We start from the raw sequence: 16,848 nt of genomic DNA on the forward strand, positions 1-16,848 counted from the left end.
TTCCTAAAAATATATAGTTACCTCCACTTCTGATTAAGGATGTGTGGCCCCTGCAATAATAAAGACCATAGTTCTATGATCACATATTAGATCTGATGCAGTGCTTGTTAACATGTAACTTTTTTAAAAAAGAAAATGTTTATCTGTGCTCAAGTGGGATCTGCAAAGTCTTAACCCCATTGAAATAAAAATATTTTAACCTGCCTAATGTCCCACATGGCGTGGATATTAAAGAGGAGAGAGAGGGCAGAATCAAAGGTGACCTCAAAGTGATGAACATGGGAGACAAGTGTGGTGGTGGTTTCAGTTTTGGGGAGAGGGCCTTGGGGATTGTAGTCATCTTTGTGGCAGCAAAATATCAAAGGAAAGAGAGAGTGAGTTATAGATGTGGAACTATATAGAGGGAGAGAGTCTGGGGGTTGGGATATAGATTTGGGACTCATCAGTATAAATGTGTTCATAGCTGAAACCAGGGGAGTGTATGACACTTCCCAAGGAGAGACTACAGAGGAAGAATAGAAGAGGGCCACGGATTGAGCCAAGCTGGACTCTGTCAGAAAGAGAAGGTAGAGCCTTGGAAAGAAACTACAAGGGAGCAGAAAGGGAAGATGCCTGCACAGTTCATGGAAGCCCAGAAGAGAGAAGCTGAGGATGGAGGAGTTGGAAGGGCTGACCGTGTCAAAGGCAATGGAAGGCTAGTGGAGAATGAAGGCGGAAGAGATGGTTAAACTTGGCCAAAATACATTTGCTTACTGTGGCCTCAATCCTTTTATTGAGTTCTGTACAGTTGGACCCTGGTGCAGGATTGGAGTTTATTTTGTTGAACTGCTTACAGTTCATCTTTAACAAAGGTTGGATAAACAAGTAACTGGAGTTTCTCTTGTCTGTAGATTTTTAAACATATTTTACACATAAGGATTCTGGCACCAGTGTTTAGCAGATACTGTTGGATTCTTTTTTTCCCTTTTGATATCTGAGCTAATTGACTGAATAATACCTGGCAGCAGCATGTCTTGTATATTGCAAGAAATATATATTTTTTATCCATTGTAAATGTGTTTGCATTTAAGTTAACAAATGCCTTCTTGTTCATGTAGTACTATAACTACGAGTGTCAGAGTAGCAGGTTGTGTCATTTGTTACTTTACATATCTCTAAGTCTTATTATTCAACTACTATATCAACTCTACAGTCCTAGTTTCTTTTCATATTTCCTTGTGTGTCAATAAGGTGACTCCAGAGATGCTACCAGAGAAGATGGGGGCTGGCCTCTTGAAGCCATTTGCCTAACAAAAGAGACTATTCTCCTTAGCTGAGATCATTGAAAGAGGCTGAGATTTACTGCACAGAATCTAGAGATGGAAAAGACTCATTGGGTGATCTAATTGCTCCCTCTGCTAGTTTTTAATTTTCCCCAAACTGCTGCATATGAGAAGCTGACATAGGGCAACGAGTGTCAAAAGGAAGGCAGAATCCCATACCTCTCAGCCTTCAGTGAGTTCAGTGTGTGACAGGAGCCATCTAGATGTGTGACAAATGACTGAATTGTGGAACACCTATGTTTTATTGCTTACTGCACCCTAAGCAACCGATTAAAATGGTTTTGAAGTATGAAATTTGACTTTAAGGATTTTTTCTCATTGTGTGAATCAAACCAGTTTTGCATTTGGAAATAAGTTAACTATGGCCATGTGAATCACCTAAACCAGTTTTGCACAGGTGAGAAAACATCCTTAACAGGTTTTTCTACTTGAAAACCATTATAATCTGTTGTGGGTTCTTTAAATCTGCGAATGGCAAACAGTTGTTAGGAGGATGCAACCACATGGCCTTTCTCATATTGCTAAATGGGAACGTGGGATGGTGTCGGGGGTCGAAGTATGGAATTGCTTGAGAATCACTGATCTGTTCATGATGCAACAAAACACACGCATTCCATATTTCAGTTGGGTTTGAGGGTGGAGGTGTCTGTGCCCCTGCCAGGGTTTCTTGTGCAGTGCCAGAAGGGGGGAGTGGTCCCTGCCCTAATTTTCCCCCATATTAGATTCCTGAAGCTCCCCCCGACCCAATACACACAGAGATTGGTTCACCCTCCTTGACAATTAAATCTGAGTGTCCCACCTTCTTTCCAGTTACAAAGCTACACTGTAGTTGTTGCTCTGCATCTGCGGCCCAGGGACATATGTTGATGGAGGGCAGGGGAGAAGACACTGAGGGTCAAGTGTGGTTCCTGAAGCTGCTCCTAATTCATTTTTTTCAAGCTGACAGTCTTAACTGATTACCTAAGAGCTCAGGAGAAATCAGGTGGTTAGCAGTGTTGCCTGTTTAACTAACAGGCCTGTAAAATTAGAAATCTTAGGATCTTTAGATAAGCAATTTCTTAAGACTGTGGTTTTGTGGTTGGGCCATTAGTGTGGCTATCAGAGTTCTACTGTAAAATAAATAAATATTACAGTAGCACTTAGAGACTCCAGCTTGGGTGGGGGGAAGAGAAGGGGTCCCACTGTGCCTAGGCGTTGAACGTATCCATATTGAGGTATGTAGGAACTGCCACACTGGTTCAGACCCAAGGTCCATCTAGCCTGTCTCTGACAAGTACCAACACCAGGTGTTTCAGAGGAAGGTGTAAGAACACCAGGATAGTAGATGTCGGATAATCTGCCCCCTGATGGGTCTCCTCCTGATCTCTGTTAGAGGTTAGGATAAGCCCTGAAGCATGGGGTTTAATATCCCTTCAAAATTATCATTAATTATAGCTCTGGATATTATTGATCTCTGTATAAATATCCAATCACTTTTGAAATCTTAACTTCTTGATCTCAGCAACATTCTTTGGCAGTAAGTTCCACAACTTAATCACGTGTTCTGTGAAAAAGTATTTCCTTTTATCGGTTTTGAATTTCCCATCTTTTAATTTCATTGAACATCCCCTTGTTCTGTGCTATGAGACAGGAAGAACAGAATTTCCTATTCTCCCTTCTCTAGATCATTATTTTATATACTTTTAGTGTGTACCCTGTTATTTGTCCACTTGAAGAGCTTATCGTATAAATAGAGAAATCAAAGGAAGTATTTTCTACATTTTGCATATGGGGAGCAGAGGTACAGAGAGACTAAAGCCACATTTCTAAAGGTACCTAGGCACCTGAAAATGCAGATAGAACCTAATGGGTTTTTCAAAAGCACCTAACTCCCAATTGGCCCTAAGTGATTTGCCCAAGGGTACACTGGAAGTCTGTGGCAGAGCTTGGATTTCCTCTCAAATTTCTGGAGTCCCAGTGCAGGGCCATCCATTCTCTAACTATTGCAGGAAGTTGTGGGGGGAAGGGGAATGCCTGAAGAAAACACATTCATTTGAGAAAATTTTCTCCCCTCCACCGAAAGGAGGAGGAGAACAGAAGACTGGTTGGCATGTATTAGATCAGTGGTTCTCAACCTTTCCAGACTACTGTACCCCTTTTAGGAGTCTGATTTGTCTTCCATACCCCAAGTTTCACCTCGCTTAAAAACTATTTGCTAACAAATCAGACATACAAATACAAAAGTGTCACAACCCACTATTACTGAAAAATTGCTTACTTTATCATTTTTACCATATAATTATAAATTAAATCAATTGGAATATAAATATTTTACTTACATTTCAGTGTGATACTTGAGCGTTTTTTTCACTTGTGAGGCTTGTCTGAAGCCGAAGCCTTGCCACCCCTTAATGCCGGCTGTGCACTTGCAACCCTGCCTAAACCCATCCTGTAAACACCCCCTCCACCCCCCCACTCACTGAGGGCTGCAGCTCCCAGGTTGAGAAACACTGATCTAGATGAGTACCCTCTGGAAGACTTTTGAGTACCACCAGGGGTACATGTACCCCTGGTTGATAACCACTGTATTAGATGACACAGGGACCTGATAAATTATTCTGGCCCACTCCAGAGAAGAGTAGAAGCTATTGAACTGATCCAATGGATGGGAGAGTGCATATGCAACGCAACAGCAATTTAAAAAATTATTGCTTGGGTCACAGTAAAACTGTGACACTAGCTGTGGGCTAAAAAGTTTCCCACTAGAACACATTTCATTAACTGAGAATTTATCTGTGCCTGTCACATACTGTAACATCTCACTGACTGTATAAAAAACACCTTTACAGGAATGCCCTATAATTATTCTAAAATTAAAGTGGATTGCAGAATTTGGAACATCTGTAATGTATGTTACAGCTGGATGCTATAATATTTGTTTAATTTTAATGTGTATTTTCCTCTTGAAACTCTTATAAACTGTCTCCATATCTATTTCAGAGAGGCTTGAATCCGTGCTCTCAGATTATGACATCCTCTCTCTGTCGAATATCCAGCAACACTCATTAAGGAAAAGGGACCTCCAGCCAGAATCTCATATAGAGAGACTCTTAAGTTTTTCAGCCTTGCGTAGGTAATGAAATCATCACTGGCAAATACTGGTTTAATATTATTCTTCTATTCTATGTGATTTTTTTTTTAATCTTTTGAAATGAATACTGTATAAGTGCCAAAACAGAAATGCCTGTTTCATTTGCTGTCATGATTGGCTAATTCTTATGGGTCAGTGGTATGCATGGTTATGTGATTTGCTTCACAGAGACAAAGAGAATGGAAGACTGTCTAACTATATTGTATTTCTCTGTTGTTAAAGAAGCAGTGATTGAGATTGCCTTCATTTTATTGTTTACCTTAGTTTTTCATTAATTGGGTTGGATCCTGCTTTTTCTTCAAATTCTGGCTTGCCTCCCTTACATTTCTTGAAAGACTCCTTGTGTATTTTGGTCTGTGGCTACCATGTTGTGCTGCCTGAGAGTTGGTGTTTATGGGGACTTAGTCCACTTGCTCACATTGTGTGTAGACGTCCCCATTCCACAAAGCATTTCTCAGTTTGTTACAGAAATGTTGGGAAGACATTCTGGGCTCTGGTGGGGACTGGAGTTTGATCAAAAGATGGGGGGGAGAGAGGTGGCATGAGGCCAGGAACAGGGGTGCTGGGGACAGTAATTTGACCATCCGACGAAAAATCCCTCATAGCTTTCTAAACACTGAAATTCTGAACTTGAAATGCAGCGAGAATCATCTCCTGCTAAAATGTATAGACTGGTCATATTCAGTCAGGCAGTCTCATCTCACCTCTTTTCAAGTGCCTTTCCCTCCCCAACCCCTCCAGAAATAGAGAACTACTACTTATCATGATATAAAGCATCACATAAGTTGGTATGCATGTTTTTTACCTCCATCTGAGGTGGGAGGTACAGAACATGAATGAGAGCAAAATAATAGAATAAATAGATACAAATCTCCCATTTCCTGTTTTATATTGCTTGATACCTTGTCCCTTTTCCACTTCCATTGTAACAAACACTTCAAAATACTGCCAGTTCTATCCCAAGGATAATTGCTGATATGTGCCCCAAAATCTGTTACACCGGTGGCAGACAAGATAAGACTCCATGTGCTGTAGATTTTCCATTAAGGGCTACAGATGCCAAGTTTTGTCAAGGTTTTCTGGACATATTTCAGGAAATGAGATCATTGGGGTATATCTTATTACTTACCATTGACCTGTTTTGTTAAATCTTCTGGTCTGGCTTTTGCCAAAGACCGGCAATGCAGAAGAAATTAGCCTTGTTTGAATACCTTTTGGCAAGATTAACTTTAAAAAAAAAAAAAGAAAGTTTTTTCATGTTACTAAACATTCTGACTACTTTACAAAGGTTATAAATGGCTTTTAAAAAGTACTGTTGTAAGTAATTCTGAGAAATAACACATATTTTTGTATCTTATTAATTGAAGAGTCATCCTCGTCTAACATAAGAGGTTTCAGTAGAACAAGAAGCTGATGTCTGTTTCCTTCTGTGTGGTTCACTTAAAACTAAACAGAAGTAAATTATTTTACAGGCACTTTAAATTATACCTAACGTCAACGGCTGAACACTTTTCTGAAAACTTTCAAGCACTAATAGTGGATGGTAAAGGCAAGGAAAAGGAGTATCATGTACAATGGCAAGAATTCTTCACTGGACATGTAGTTGGTTAGTATGGGCTAGACTACACATCATTGTTGGGGAGTAGCACAGCGTCAAAATCTGCTGGCCCATGGTGAATCGTGTGTCATTGCTTTTTCATTTTCCTCAAGCGTGGTCAGCATGGTAGATTTTGTTCCTGCACTGGTCAATTTTCTCGACAATTTTGTGAGGCTGGTGCTGCATGTACTGAGATAAGTAAGGGTTTACAATCTGGCTTTGAAAATCATCAAGGTGTATTTTACAAAAATACACACTATGGCCACGGTGGCGTCTGCTCTTTTAAAAATGAGTGTTGACTTTAATTCCCATTGAGATCCTGGATTTTACAGTACTAGGAACTGAAGTCCTCTTTACAAAACAGGAGCAACCCAGCTAGTGGCAATGCAGCCTCGCTATCATGATAAAATGCCTCAAATCAGGTCTGGATAGACACCTCTTCTGGGTGAGAGTGTTGCCCAGTCTCCAAACCTTGGCACCTCCATTGAATATGGTGATTGATAATTGTTTATGTTGGTAAAAGGCTCCATATCCTATTACTAATCCCCTGGGCCAAGCTGGACCACCTTTGCAAAAAAATAAAAAAAATAAATAGCATCCTAGTGCATATAACTTTTACACAATTGGAGACTGTGTTTTAACATGTCTCCCTGGAATTCCTGATAGCATAGCACAGGGAAATAGTCTGGCTTTAGAATGAAAACTACTCTCTGGTATTTACAGAGAAAGCAGTGTTGATTTAAGAAGAGGGGATGCCATTTGCTAAATGGATCAATCAGTTGTCACATCAGTTAACTTACCTTTTCTTTTCTACGTTTAAAGGTGAACATAATTCCAAGGTTATAGCGCACATAGCTGATGAAGACTTTACTGTAAGAATCAACACTGATGGCGAAGAATACAATGTAGAGGTACTGTTTGCTGTTGAAAACAAGATTGAGACAATAGGAACATCTTTGATGAAAAACAATACTATTTCCCTGTTGCCACCCCAGCCCCCTACACGTCTGTAGCTGAAAAAACATTTTTTGGAGGGATTGGGTCTGACTGATTTTTGTAAGTGTTACTTTTCCACACAGTTGTATCGAAAACATGCATGGTTCTAAGCACTGGCAGAAGCAACAGATTGTTGTTCCATACTGAAAGCGGCATGTTTATGTAAATAAATGTACAGTGAGAAAAATTGTTTCTAGGAGAGCAGAATGTTCCTTATTAAAATTTGTGAGCCATTAAATGTGTAGACTACACCACAGGAATACTGAAAATATGGCAATACAGGCATCTTGGCAATCTGATGGTGTAACAAACAACTTGTCATTACAGTAGAACCTCAGAGTTATGAACACCTTAGGAATGGAGATTGTTCGTAACTCTGAACAAAACGTTATGGTGGTTCTTTCAAAATTTTACAACTGAACACTGACTTAATACAGCTTTGAAACTTAAATATGATGAAGAAAAATGCTGCTTTCCTTTTTTTTAGTAGTTTACATTTAACAGTATTATACTGTATTTGCATTATATTCTATTTTATTTTTTTTGGTCGCTGCTGCTGCTGCCTGATTGCGTACTTCCGGTTCCAAATGAGGAGTATGGTTGACTGGTCAGTTTGTAACTCTGAGGTTCTACTGTACTTCAAACCACTTGAACATAGTTTGGAAGTAGGGAAAGAAAGAGAGGGTTTAAGTGCAGCCATTTAAGTGTCAGAGACAGAACAACTGTTGAGCTAAGTCTTAGCCTAATATCGCGAGACCTGTAGAAGCGAGTGGGAAATAGCAGAATAGTCAGCGTGACCCAGCCTTGAGATAGCGATGTTTTGAGAACAAAAGTAAGAAAATACAGGAATGGGCAGGACATAACATAAACAAATTGCAGATGTTTTTAATTAATGCACGCCACTAAAATGTATAAATGCTTGTGCGATATTGCTTGTACTTCGAAGAAACTGAGGCAGAGATGTTCTCTGCCAGTTGTATTCTTCCCTTGCAATTGCTCGAATAAAGCTGTCTCTGATTTTGTTGCTTCCAACCTGAGAATGGAGTTCGTTTTCTTCCACAATAATCAATAAACCCTGTCCTCAGTGGAATCCTTTGATGTGCATGAATTCCTTCTAGCTCGCTGTTTGCTCAGTGTGTGTAATGCTAGCACTTTAAAAGTGTGGGGTAGCTACAAGGTCCAGGGCATCTGGTAAAACCACTTTAGGAATTACTATCTTGGATTAATTTATGCAGAAGAGTGAGTACCTACTTTAAAGTTTTGTTTTTTGTATTGGGGAAGCATTTTTGAACAATGAATGTTTTCTAATATGCTGTTTGCTTTGTTCACTAATGCAGAAGTAGGAGGTGTCAAAGTTAAGTACATTCTTTTTATACGCTTTATGCTCCTAGTGCCCTCTTAAGATATGTCAGTTAAAATGACATTTGTGTCAACCAAAGAAAAGTGATTGAAGAGCAGCAATGTAACCCGTCATCTATGTAATATGGACTGACTAAATTTACTTCAGAATACTAAATTTTAATTTTATTCTTTTAATATAAACTTACTCCTTATATAGACTTTTCTGCATCTATATATATTTCCGGTGTCATTCCAGTTACACCTTACAATAAAAGTTTGTCAGATTCTTAGAGATGAGCCTTGATAAGTTATTTCTGCATCTAAATGTAAAAGAACATTTGCTAAAGCTCTGAGGCTTTTCACCTCCATGGTAAAGATTTATATCTGACAAACAAACAAGAAAAAGCTTTTAAAAAGTAAGATGGGTAACATTTGTAACATTAGCGACATACCAATGTCTTCTAGAGTAACATACTGTGCCTGTCTCCTACATAAGAAGGAACTAGGGGAGCTTTTTACATTTTGGATTTGGCACTTCTTAAACTTTTTTTTTTTTCCAGGGTTAGTTTGAAAACCTAGTATTTCATTCTTGTACTGTTTTGAGCGTCTGACAGAAAGCTGGGAATATCTATAAATATCTCACAAATAGACTATTAAATACTACCATAAAGAATTGTTTCTATGCAGTATATTTCCAGACAAAAACTATGTTAAGAGTGGAGGTTGACCATACATATTAGTTAATTGGGGTAAAACACATTCTAAGGATATTGCCGTTATCTCAAAACCAAGAGTTTATAAACCCATGAATTCACTGTTAAAGTTAAACTTGAAAGAAATCCTATCATGTTAACGTAGAGAAGTGCACAGTTAGGGCAGCCAAACAACCTTAACATTGCCCTGCAGTGACACCATGTGATTATGATTAGGACATTTTAGTGTTTGTGGTCCCAAATTAGATTACTGATTTTTTTAACACATTTTTCTTTTTTCCTCAATATGTCCTGTGAAAATTTGGGATTAATTTGGCTGAGTTATGAGGGTTTAAAAAACTATACTTTATGCAGGCTCAGTAATGTATTGTTACTAAAAGGGGTTTTAATAACTATCTCCCAGTGCGCTACTGGGAAGGGGGGCTGAACTTACTCATGAAGTAGCTGCGGAGTCATGAAATATGCAAATATAAACTGATGTATTCCATATTATCTGTTATGGCTTGTACTGAATGAGGCAGGGTTCTAAGTAGTAAATTTCCTACCTGTACCCAACCCTGCACTTCTTAGGACCATCATGGGGGAAGAGACCTCTCAGCTTTCTTTTCTTCCAAATAAACTTTTTTGAAAGTGCTGTTTTAAGGCTTCAAAAGTAGCTGCGTAGTCCCCCTCCTTTTGATGAAGATGTAGATGGCTGCTGCTGCTTTGCCCATGGAGCAGTTAAGGAGGTCTAAGAATTCTTGATGTCTATTTTATCTGTTGACCATTTCTCAGTATAAGGGGTTGAATCCCGCTTGTTCTGTTCATGCAAATAGTCCTCCTGAAATCAGTAGAACTATTTGTGAGAGTAAAGTAGGTGGGATGTGTCCCTAAGTTCTATGTACACAGCTGTGGCTATTTTTAGTGGGACTTTTTGGCCATATTTATTAAATATGTATAATCCTAGAAGCCCTTGCATGCACACTATACCTAAATCACTTGCATTTCTTGTATTACTTTTAGCCACTTTGGAGGTATATAGAGAATACTCAAGACGAAAGACTGTTGGTCTACAAATCTGAAGATATTAAGGATTTCTCACGGTTACAGTCCCCCAAAGTATGTGGCTATTTAAAACATGAGGAGGAAGAATTACTGCCTGAAGGTCTAGAGGGCAGCCATTTAAATGAAGGTGAGCATCCTGCTATTTAGAGTGAAATGTTTGAAACCTATTCATATAGCTACGTAGTAATGTAAGACTAGTATCTGGCCATGAGGCTTTCATGTCTGGAAAACTGTCTACTTTGCTGTCTCTCTCTTATCACTTTATAACTTTTAAAACTCATCGTGGCAGGAGAGGGCAAACACACCACCAAAGGTCTTTACCAATTTGGGGGAAGGAGGATGCTCAGAAAGGACATTGTGGTCCTCCAAAGCACAGAACTGACCAATACAAGTCCCTCACCTTTACAATGACTTAATAGTTAACCTGTTTTGCTTTAAAGGTGACCTGAAAATGGTTTTATGGGATTGTGCCTTGCTTTTGTCTCTTTATGATGTACAAAGAGAGGCTGTATGGCATCTAGTGCTCTTCTCTAGAGAGTCTTTTGAGCCATGATTGACTCTGTGTAGAGTTGGATCTAGCCCTTCTCTGTCAGAAGGGGGATTGGTAGAACACAGGGGATGTAGATGGGAGGTTTGGTTAAGGGGGAAGTGATGTGAAAGGCTTAGTTGACTGGCTGGAGAAATAAAGCTAGTTTTACTTGCTCTTTCCCTGTACAGTTTCACTGTTCTCCACTACTTTCCTAGAACAAATAGATTGGAGGAGTATTAGGAGGACTTTTTATGCTTTCAGAGGGGTTACTCAAAAAACCCCCCCGAAAACCTAATCACGTTATCAAATTGAAACTAAAGATGTTATAAATTGTCAAGGAATGTGTGTCTCTCATGTATTTGATTTCACTTAAACATTCAAATCAGTGAACATCCTTCGGGAGAAAAGAGCCATTGCAGACCACTCCAAGAACACATGCAAGATATTAGTGGTGGCAGATCATCGCTTCTTCAAATATATGGGCCGTGGGGAGGAAAGCACAACTATTAATTACCTAGTAAGTACATGACAGTCTGTTATTGTTTGCTAGAAGAAGTCACGCAAGCAGATGCACTGCAGCTGGAAGCTGGTGCTATAGTAGTTAGAAAGCTATCATGACCTATATGTTATCCAATGCTGTATTTAATGGTGAACTCTGAGTGCTGTTTACCTGAAGGGGTGTTAAATTAAGGTTTTTTTTAAAAGAAATTATTTTGCACTGGTGGCTAATGCTGCAATTAAATAAATCTTTGAGCAGAATATTTTAATCAGCTCTTCTAACTTCTTTCATCCCCGTCCCCCCAATTGGGTTACATATTAAGATTTTCTCTAAGAATTGTCTTTTTTAACTTTAAGTTTCTAGAATCATATAGATACATTAATTTATGTTGTTGTTTGGCTTGTTTAGTGTGAAGCTCTTCATTTAAAATCTACTAACAGTGACTATTTGAGTACAGGATATTTTTCCAATTGTGTAACATTTCTGTCCAAAAGGATAAGTAGTTCACAGCCAGCCTACTGCATAGTTATTTATAGCAAATCTAGAACATCTCTCCCTTCTAACCAGCCAGAAATATCAGGAAGAACCTGATAAACTTCTGTGATAAGAAAAATGTGCAGTTCTTAAAGAAATATCAAAATAAGATCACCCACGTTCATTGTATGAATAAACATGAGTGCAACAGATGATTCTTCTTCGAGTAGTGTCGAGCTTGCGTCTCTGTGCTGTTGACCGGAGAACTTCGGTAGCAGTGTCTGTTAGACCCGCACGTGTGCTGTCTCCCTTCATGCCCTGTCACAAAGCTAGTGAATGTGCGCTGGCTAACCCCCCTCAGTTCCTTCTCAACCGCCCCTGGCTAGAGACGGAGCTATTCGCAGTCTATTGGGACCATTACTTTCGATTTGCATCTCTGTAGTTAGCCTCCTAGTTCTGAGTTGTAGTTGTAGCCTTTTCCCTTTTTCTTATCTTTTTCCCCTGAAAATTTAAAAAATAAAATAAAAAAGACTACCATATATATGCAATCATAAGCCAGTTCGTTTATAAGCCGACCCCGCAAGATGGCTAAGTAAAAATGGTAAAAACTGTATGACCCTTTCATAAGCCGACCCTATATTTCAGGGGTTGGCAAACTTTGGCTTCCAGCCCCATCAGGGTAAGCCGCTGGCGGGTCGGGACGTTTTGTTTACCTGGAGCGTTCGCAGGCATGGAGCCCCTCAGCTCCCAGTGGCCATGGTTTGCCCTTCCCAGCCAATGGGAGCTGCGGGAAGTGGCGCCACTTCCTGCAGTTCCCATTGGCCGGGAACGGCAAACCGCAGGCAGAGGGAACTGGGGGGCTCCACGCCTGCGAACGCTCCAGGTAAACAAAACGAAAATGTATTAGATATTCAATTCAATGAGTTCATTGAGTTTAAAATCATCAAATTTTGGTGTAGACCCGTTTGTAAGCCGACCCCCGCTCTTTGATGCGTCCATTTTTTTTACCAAAAATATTCGGCTTATGAATGAGTATATATGGTATTTTTTTCCCCACTTTTCCCCCCCTCGTTGGGGACCCTTCCCCCAATGGGGTATGTCTGGTTCATCGGGCTTCAAGAAGTTCCTCTCTTGCAAAGAGGCTATCCCTGTCCCAGACAAGCACTGCCTGTGCATTTGCTGCCTTGGGGAAGGCCACAGTCGACAAAAGTGTGATCTCTGCCAGCTTGTAGACCCTGGTCTCATAAAGACAGAGAGCTCAGACAGAAGATTATTTTCATGGAGGTGGCTCTCCAGACCCACACCACGAGTCACCTGGCAGACGTGAGTCTTCCACACAGCCCTCAATATCTAAAAGCTATGGGTTGAAGAAATAAGCCTCACTGACCCCTCTTACTTATCCTTGAAAAAGAGAGCGGGAAGTCCCTACATTGAGCCCCGAGATAGCCACAAACACTTTTCAGGGTGCTCTGTATCCTTGGTACTCTCTGCAAGACCTTCTCAGACCAGTACCCATGACTCATGAAAGTCCTCTGTGGCGTGTACTGTTGACAAGTCCATGTACCCAATGGGCATGGGAATCGAGTCAACGGCACCAAGGGATAAGGATAGGAGTAAGCACTCCTTTAAAAAGATACTGCCGGTATGCAATACTACATCAGTACCACCATCGATGCCTCGTTCAGCATGAGATCGACTGATATGGACAAGATCTCCATTCCCCCCAGCATCAAGTCAGTTGGTACCGCCAGTATTCTGAGACTTTAGGGATCTCCATGTATCGGATGTACTGGAGTCTCATCTCCTCAGTGCTGGAACCTCTGCAGCAAGTCTTCAACCGCCATGGGAGTCTTCCCCACTGCCCTGACATGCTCTCCCGCTCTTCGGTCAGGGCTTGCATAGCAAACCTGATGAGCTGGCACGACAGTACTTCCAGGCTCCTTTACAGTAGCTGGTAACAACAGGGTCCTCGAGCATACCCTCATGGCCTCACCACCCTTGGGAACTATCACTGACCTCTATGCCACCAGCACTCCAGTGACCATACTAGGACCCTTGGGCTGCATATTGCCACCATGCCTCTCGAGCTTCCAGTCCCATCCAAGAACCCTTGAGGCACATCCCTTCAGCCGCAGCTTCCAGAGCTTTGGAACCTCCGGAAGAAATCATGAAGGAACATAAGAGAACTGTTGAGCAAGAAGTGACCCCAAGGATCATATCCTCCTCTTCCCTGGATGAGGCCGTCATGCATTCTCCTCCATCTTTGGCAAATTACTTTTGCCTCTTCCAGGACCTGGCCAAAGAGTGGCAGACAATCTCCAGATATCACTAGAAGAAGTCAGGGACACCCACCATTGTCGTCTTGACACACTCCACTCATCCTTTTCCTCAGAGATCACCCTATCCATTAACAAAGCCATTCTGGACCCAGCAAGAACCATCTGGCAGACCCCAACATCGGTGGTACTGACCTGCTGGTGAGCAGACAGAAAATATTATGTCCCAGCATGGGAGACTGAGTTCCTCTTCTCCCACCATCCACCCAACTTCATCGTGGTGGACGTTGTTAATTCCCACTGATGAGCGGGAATCCCCCACTCTCTACGATAGGGACTGGAAGTGTTTTGGACTTTTTTTGGGATGAAGATGTACTCCTCTGCCACACTTCAGTTTCAAATCTCCAACTACCAAGTCCTGACAGCGAAATAAGACTACATAAATTATTTGAAACCGAACAATTTTATTGAGCAGCTGTGATCAATTCAAATCCATTATTCAGGAGGGACAGTTAGTAGCAAAAACAATGCTACAATCTGCCCTCGATGCAGCCAACACAGTGGTGAGGTCCATCTCCACGGTAGTAATGATGCGACGTGCATCGTGGCTCTGTCTCTTGGGCTTCCCGAAGGAGGTACAGTCAACCATCTAGTGCCTTCAAAGGGAAGGTCTTAACTCTTCGCGGAAAAGACTGATGCTTCTCTTCACATCCTGAAAGATTCTTGAGCCACTCTCCATTTGCTGGGCATCTACATGCCAGGGCAAAAGAGGAAGTTTAGTCCACTGCCCCAGCACAAACCACACACCTCCCAATATCCAGATCAATACTACTATGAGCTGCAGAAGAAAAAGGATACATTTTCGAGGTGTAAACTATTTGGCCCGCAACCTTCCTCATCCTAGCCATCTATGTCCAATAACAAATTTTACCATGTTGGTCGAGGCGTCAATAGACCACTTCCCGCGACTGCTACAACCAACCACCGCGATCCACCCATTTGGCCACCAGTTGGCAGTGTTCAACAGCACCTGGAAACGTGCAACGTCGGACCAATGGGTCCTTGAGATCATTCACAAAGGGTACTCTATCCATTTTACCTCTTTGCCCCCTCCACAACAACCTTCCCTGTCCCGCTTCAGGAACCCTTCTCACAAGAGTTTACTACAACCAGAGGTAGATAGTCTCCTTCAGCTAGGAGCCATAGAACTACGTCTATGGAGTAAAGAATTTTACTCTTGCTATTTCCCAATACCCAAGAGGAAAGGAGGTTGGAGACCTATACTAGACCTCAGAGCTCTCAATAAGTTTGTCAAAGCTCAAAAATTCAAGATGGTCACTCTAGCAACGATCATTCCAGTGTTGGAACAGGGAGACTGGTTTTTGGCTCTTAACCTTCAGGACCCCTATTTTCATATTTCAGTTCTACTGACTCACAGATGATTTCTCAGATTCATTCTAGGACAAGACCATTACCAGTACAGAGTACTCCGCTTCAGTCTATTATCGGCCCTGAGAATATTTTCCAAGGTTCTCTCAGTAGTGGCTGCACACTTACACTCCCTATGGATCATAATTTACTTTTATCTGGGCAACTGCCTCCTCAGAGCCTGGTCTCTCCAAGAGGTTCACCAAATCACCAAACCTGTAAACAAATGCATTGTAGAACTGGGTTTACAGATCAATGCCCAAAAATCCAGTACAACACCTGGAATTCATAGGGGCTGACCTCAACTTGCTACAGGCCAGAGCTGTCCTACCTCAAAACAGATTTCTCTCCCTGGCCACACTCGTAGAGACCATTCCAAACAGCCTACAAATATCAGCCAAACGCTGCCTCCAACTCCATGACTCTTCCTCATATCTTAGGCTATGCACTGACCCTAAAAAGATCAGGGCTCTGTGAGCGCACCTAGTGGCTATAACAGCCTTCAACCAACCAGTAGAGGGATATTCAGTGCAGTCACACCCAACCATCAAAAGATTCCTCAAGGGTATAGTTAACCTCTTCCCCTAACCTCAACTTCCTACTCCCACATGAGACCTCAACCTGGTATTTGAAAGGACTGACTTCTAGGCCTCCCTTTGAACCCACGGCCACCTGTTCGCTTACATAGCTCTCAGTGAAAACAGCCTTCCTGATGGCAATCACCTCGGCTAGGAGAATTAGCGGCTCTGATGGCACATCCCCCCCACATGGTATTCTTTTGTGACAAGCTCGCATTCAGACCACACGTGAAATTCACTCCCAAGGTAACCTCCCTATTTCACATGAATCAATACTTTACCTTCCAGCCTTTTATCCCAAGCCTCACTGACACAACAGGGAGGCTATACTACATACTCTAGGTGTCAGGAGAGTCCGAGCCTTCTAACTGGACAGGATGAAGATTTTTCAGGAAGTCCCCAAGACTTTTCCTCTCTATTGCGGAAAGATTGAAGGGCTCAGCAGTATCAGCCCAAAGACTCTTCAAGTGAGTCTCCAGCTGCATCAGACAATGTTACCAAGTTAGCAGTATGACCCCTCCAGATACTATTTTTATACACTCCACAAGGTCGATCTCCTCATCCATTGCCTTTTCCAAGAATGTCCCTGTCTCCGAGATCTGTAGAGTGGTGACATGGGCGTCAGTCGACACTTTCACAGAACATTATGTGATCACTGGAGACTTCGCCTCCAGTGCCATCTTCGGCTCGACTGTGCTGTCATCTGTAACTGACCCGACTCCAAAGTCCCAGCTCTCCTGTGGGGATGCTGCTTGGGAGTCACCTGCAGTAGAGCACCCAGAAGGACACTACTTGAAGAAGTTACTCGCCTTGTGTAGTAACAATGGGTCTTTGAGATGTGTGCCCCTATGGGTGCTCCACAACCCACCCACCTCCCCTCTACTTCGGAGTTCTTGTCAATGATTCTGCAGTAGAGAAGGA

At 41.7% G+C, this 16,848-nt stretch overlaps 1 protein-coding gene across 1 annotated transcript in view; it reads left to right on the top strand.

The window, feature by feature from the left end:
* ADAM17 (ADAM metallopeptidase domain 17) overlaps nt 1–16,848 on the top strand; it is a 63,594-nt gene that overhangs the window by 19,766 nt on the left and 26,980 nt on the right. The window contains exons 2-6 of the mRNA XM_077812543.1: nt 4,302–4,434; nt 5,925–6,058; nt 6,872–6,960; nt 10,102–10,270; nt 11,059–11,189. Of these exons, the coding sequence (XP_077668669.1) occupies nt 4,302–4,434; nt 5,925–6,058; nt 6,872–6,960; nt 10,102–10,270; nt 11,059–11,189 (656 nt within the window). The remainder of the gene's footprint in view (nt 1–4,301; nt 4,435–5,924; nt 6,059–6,871; nt 6,961–10,101; nt 10,271–11,058; nt 11,190–16,848) is intronic.

The sequence above is a fragment of the Eretmochelys imbricata genome, chromosome 3, assembly GCF_965152235.1.
Source record: "Eretmochelys imbricata isolate rEreImb1 chromosome 3, rEreImb1.hap1, whole genome shotgun sequence".
NCBI classification, from domain to species: domain Eukaryota; kingdom Metazoa; phylum Chordata; order Testudines; family Cheloniidae; genus Eretmochelys; species Eretmochelys imbricata.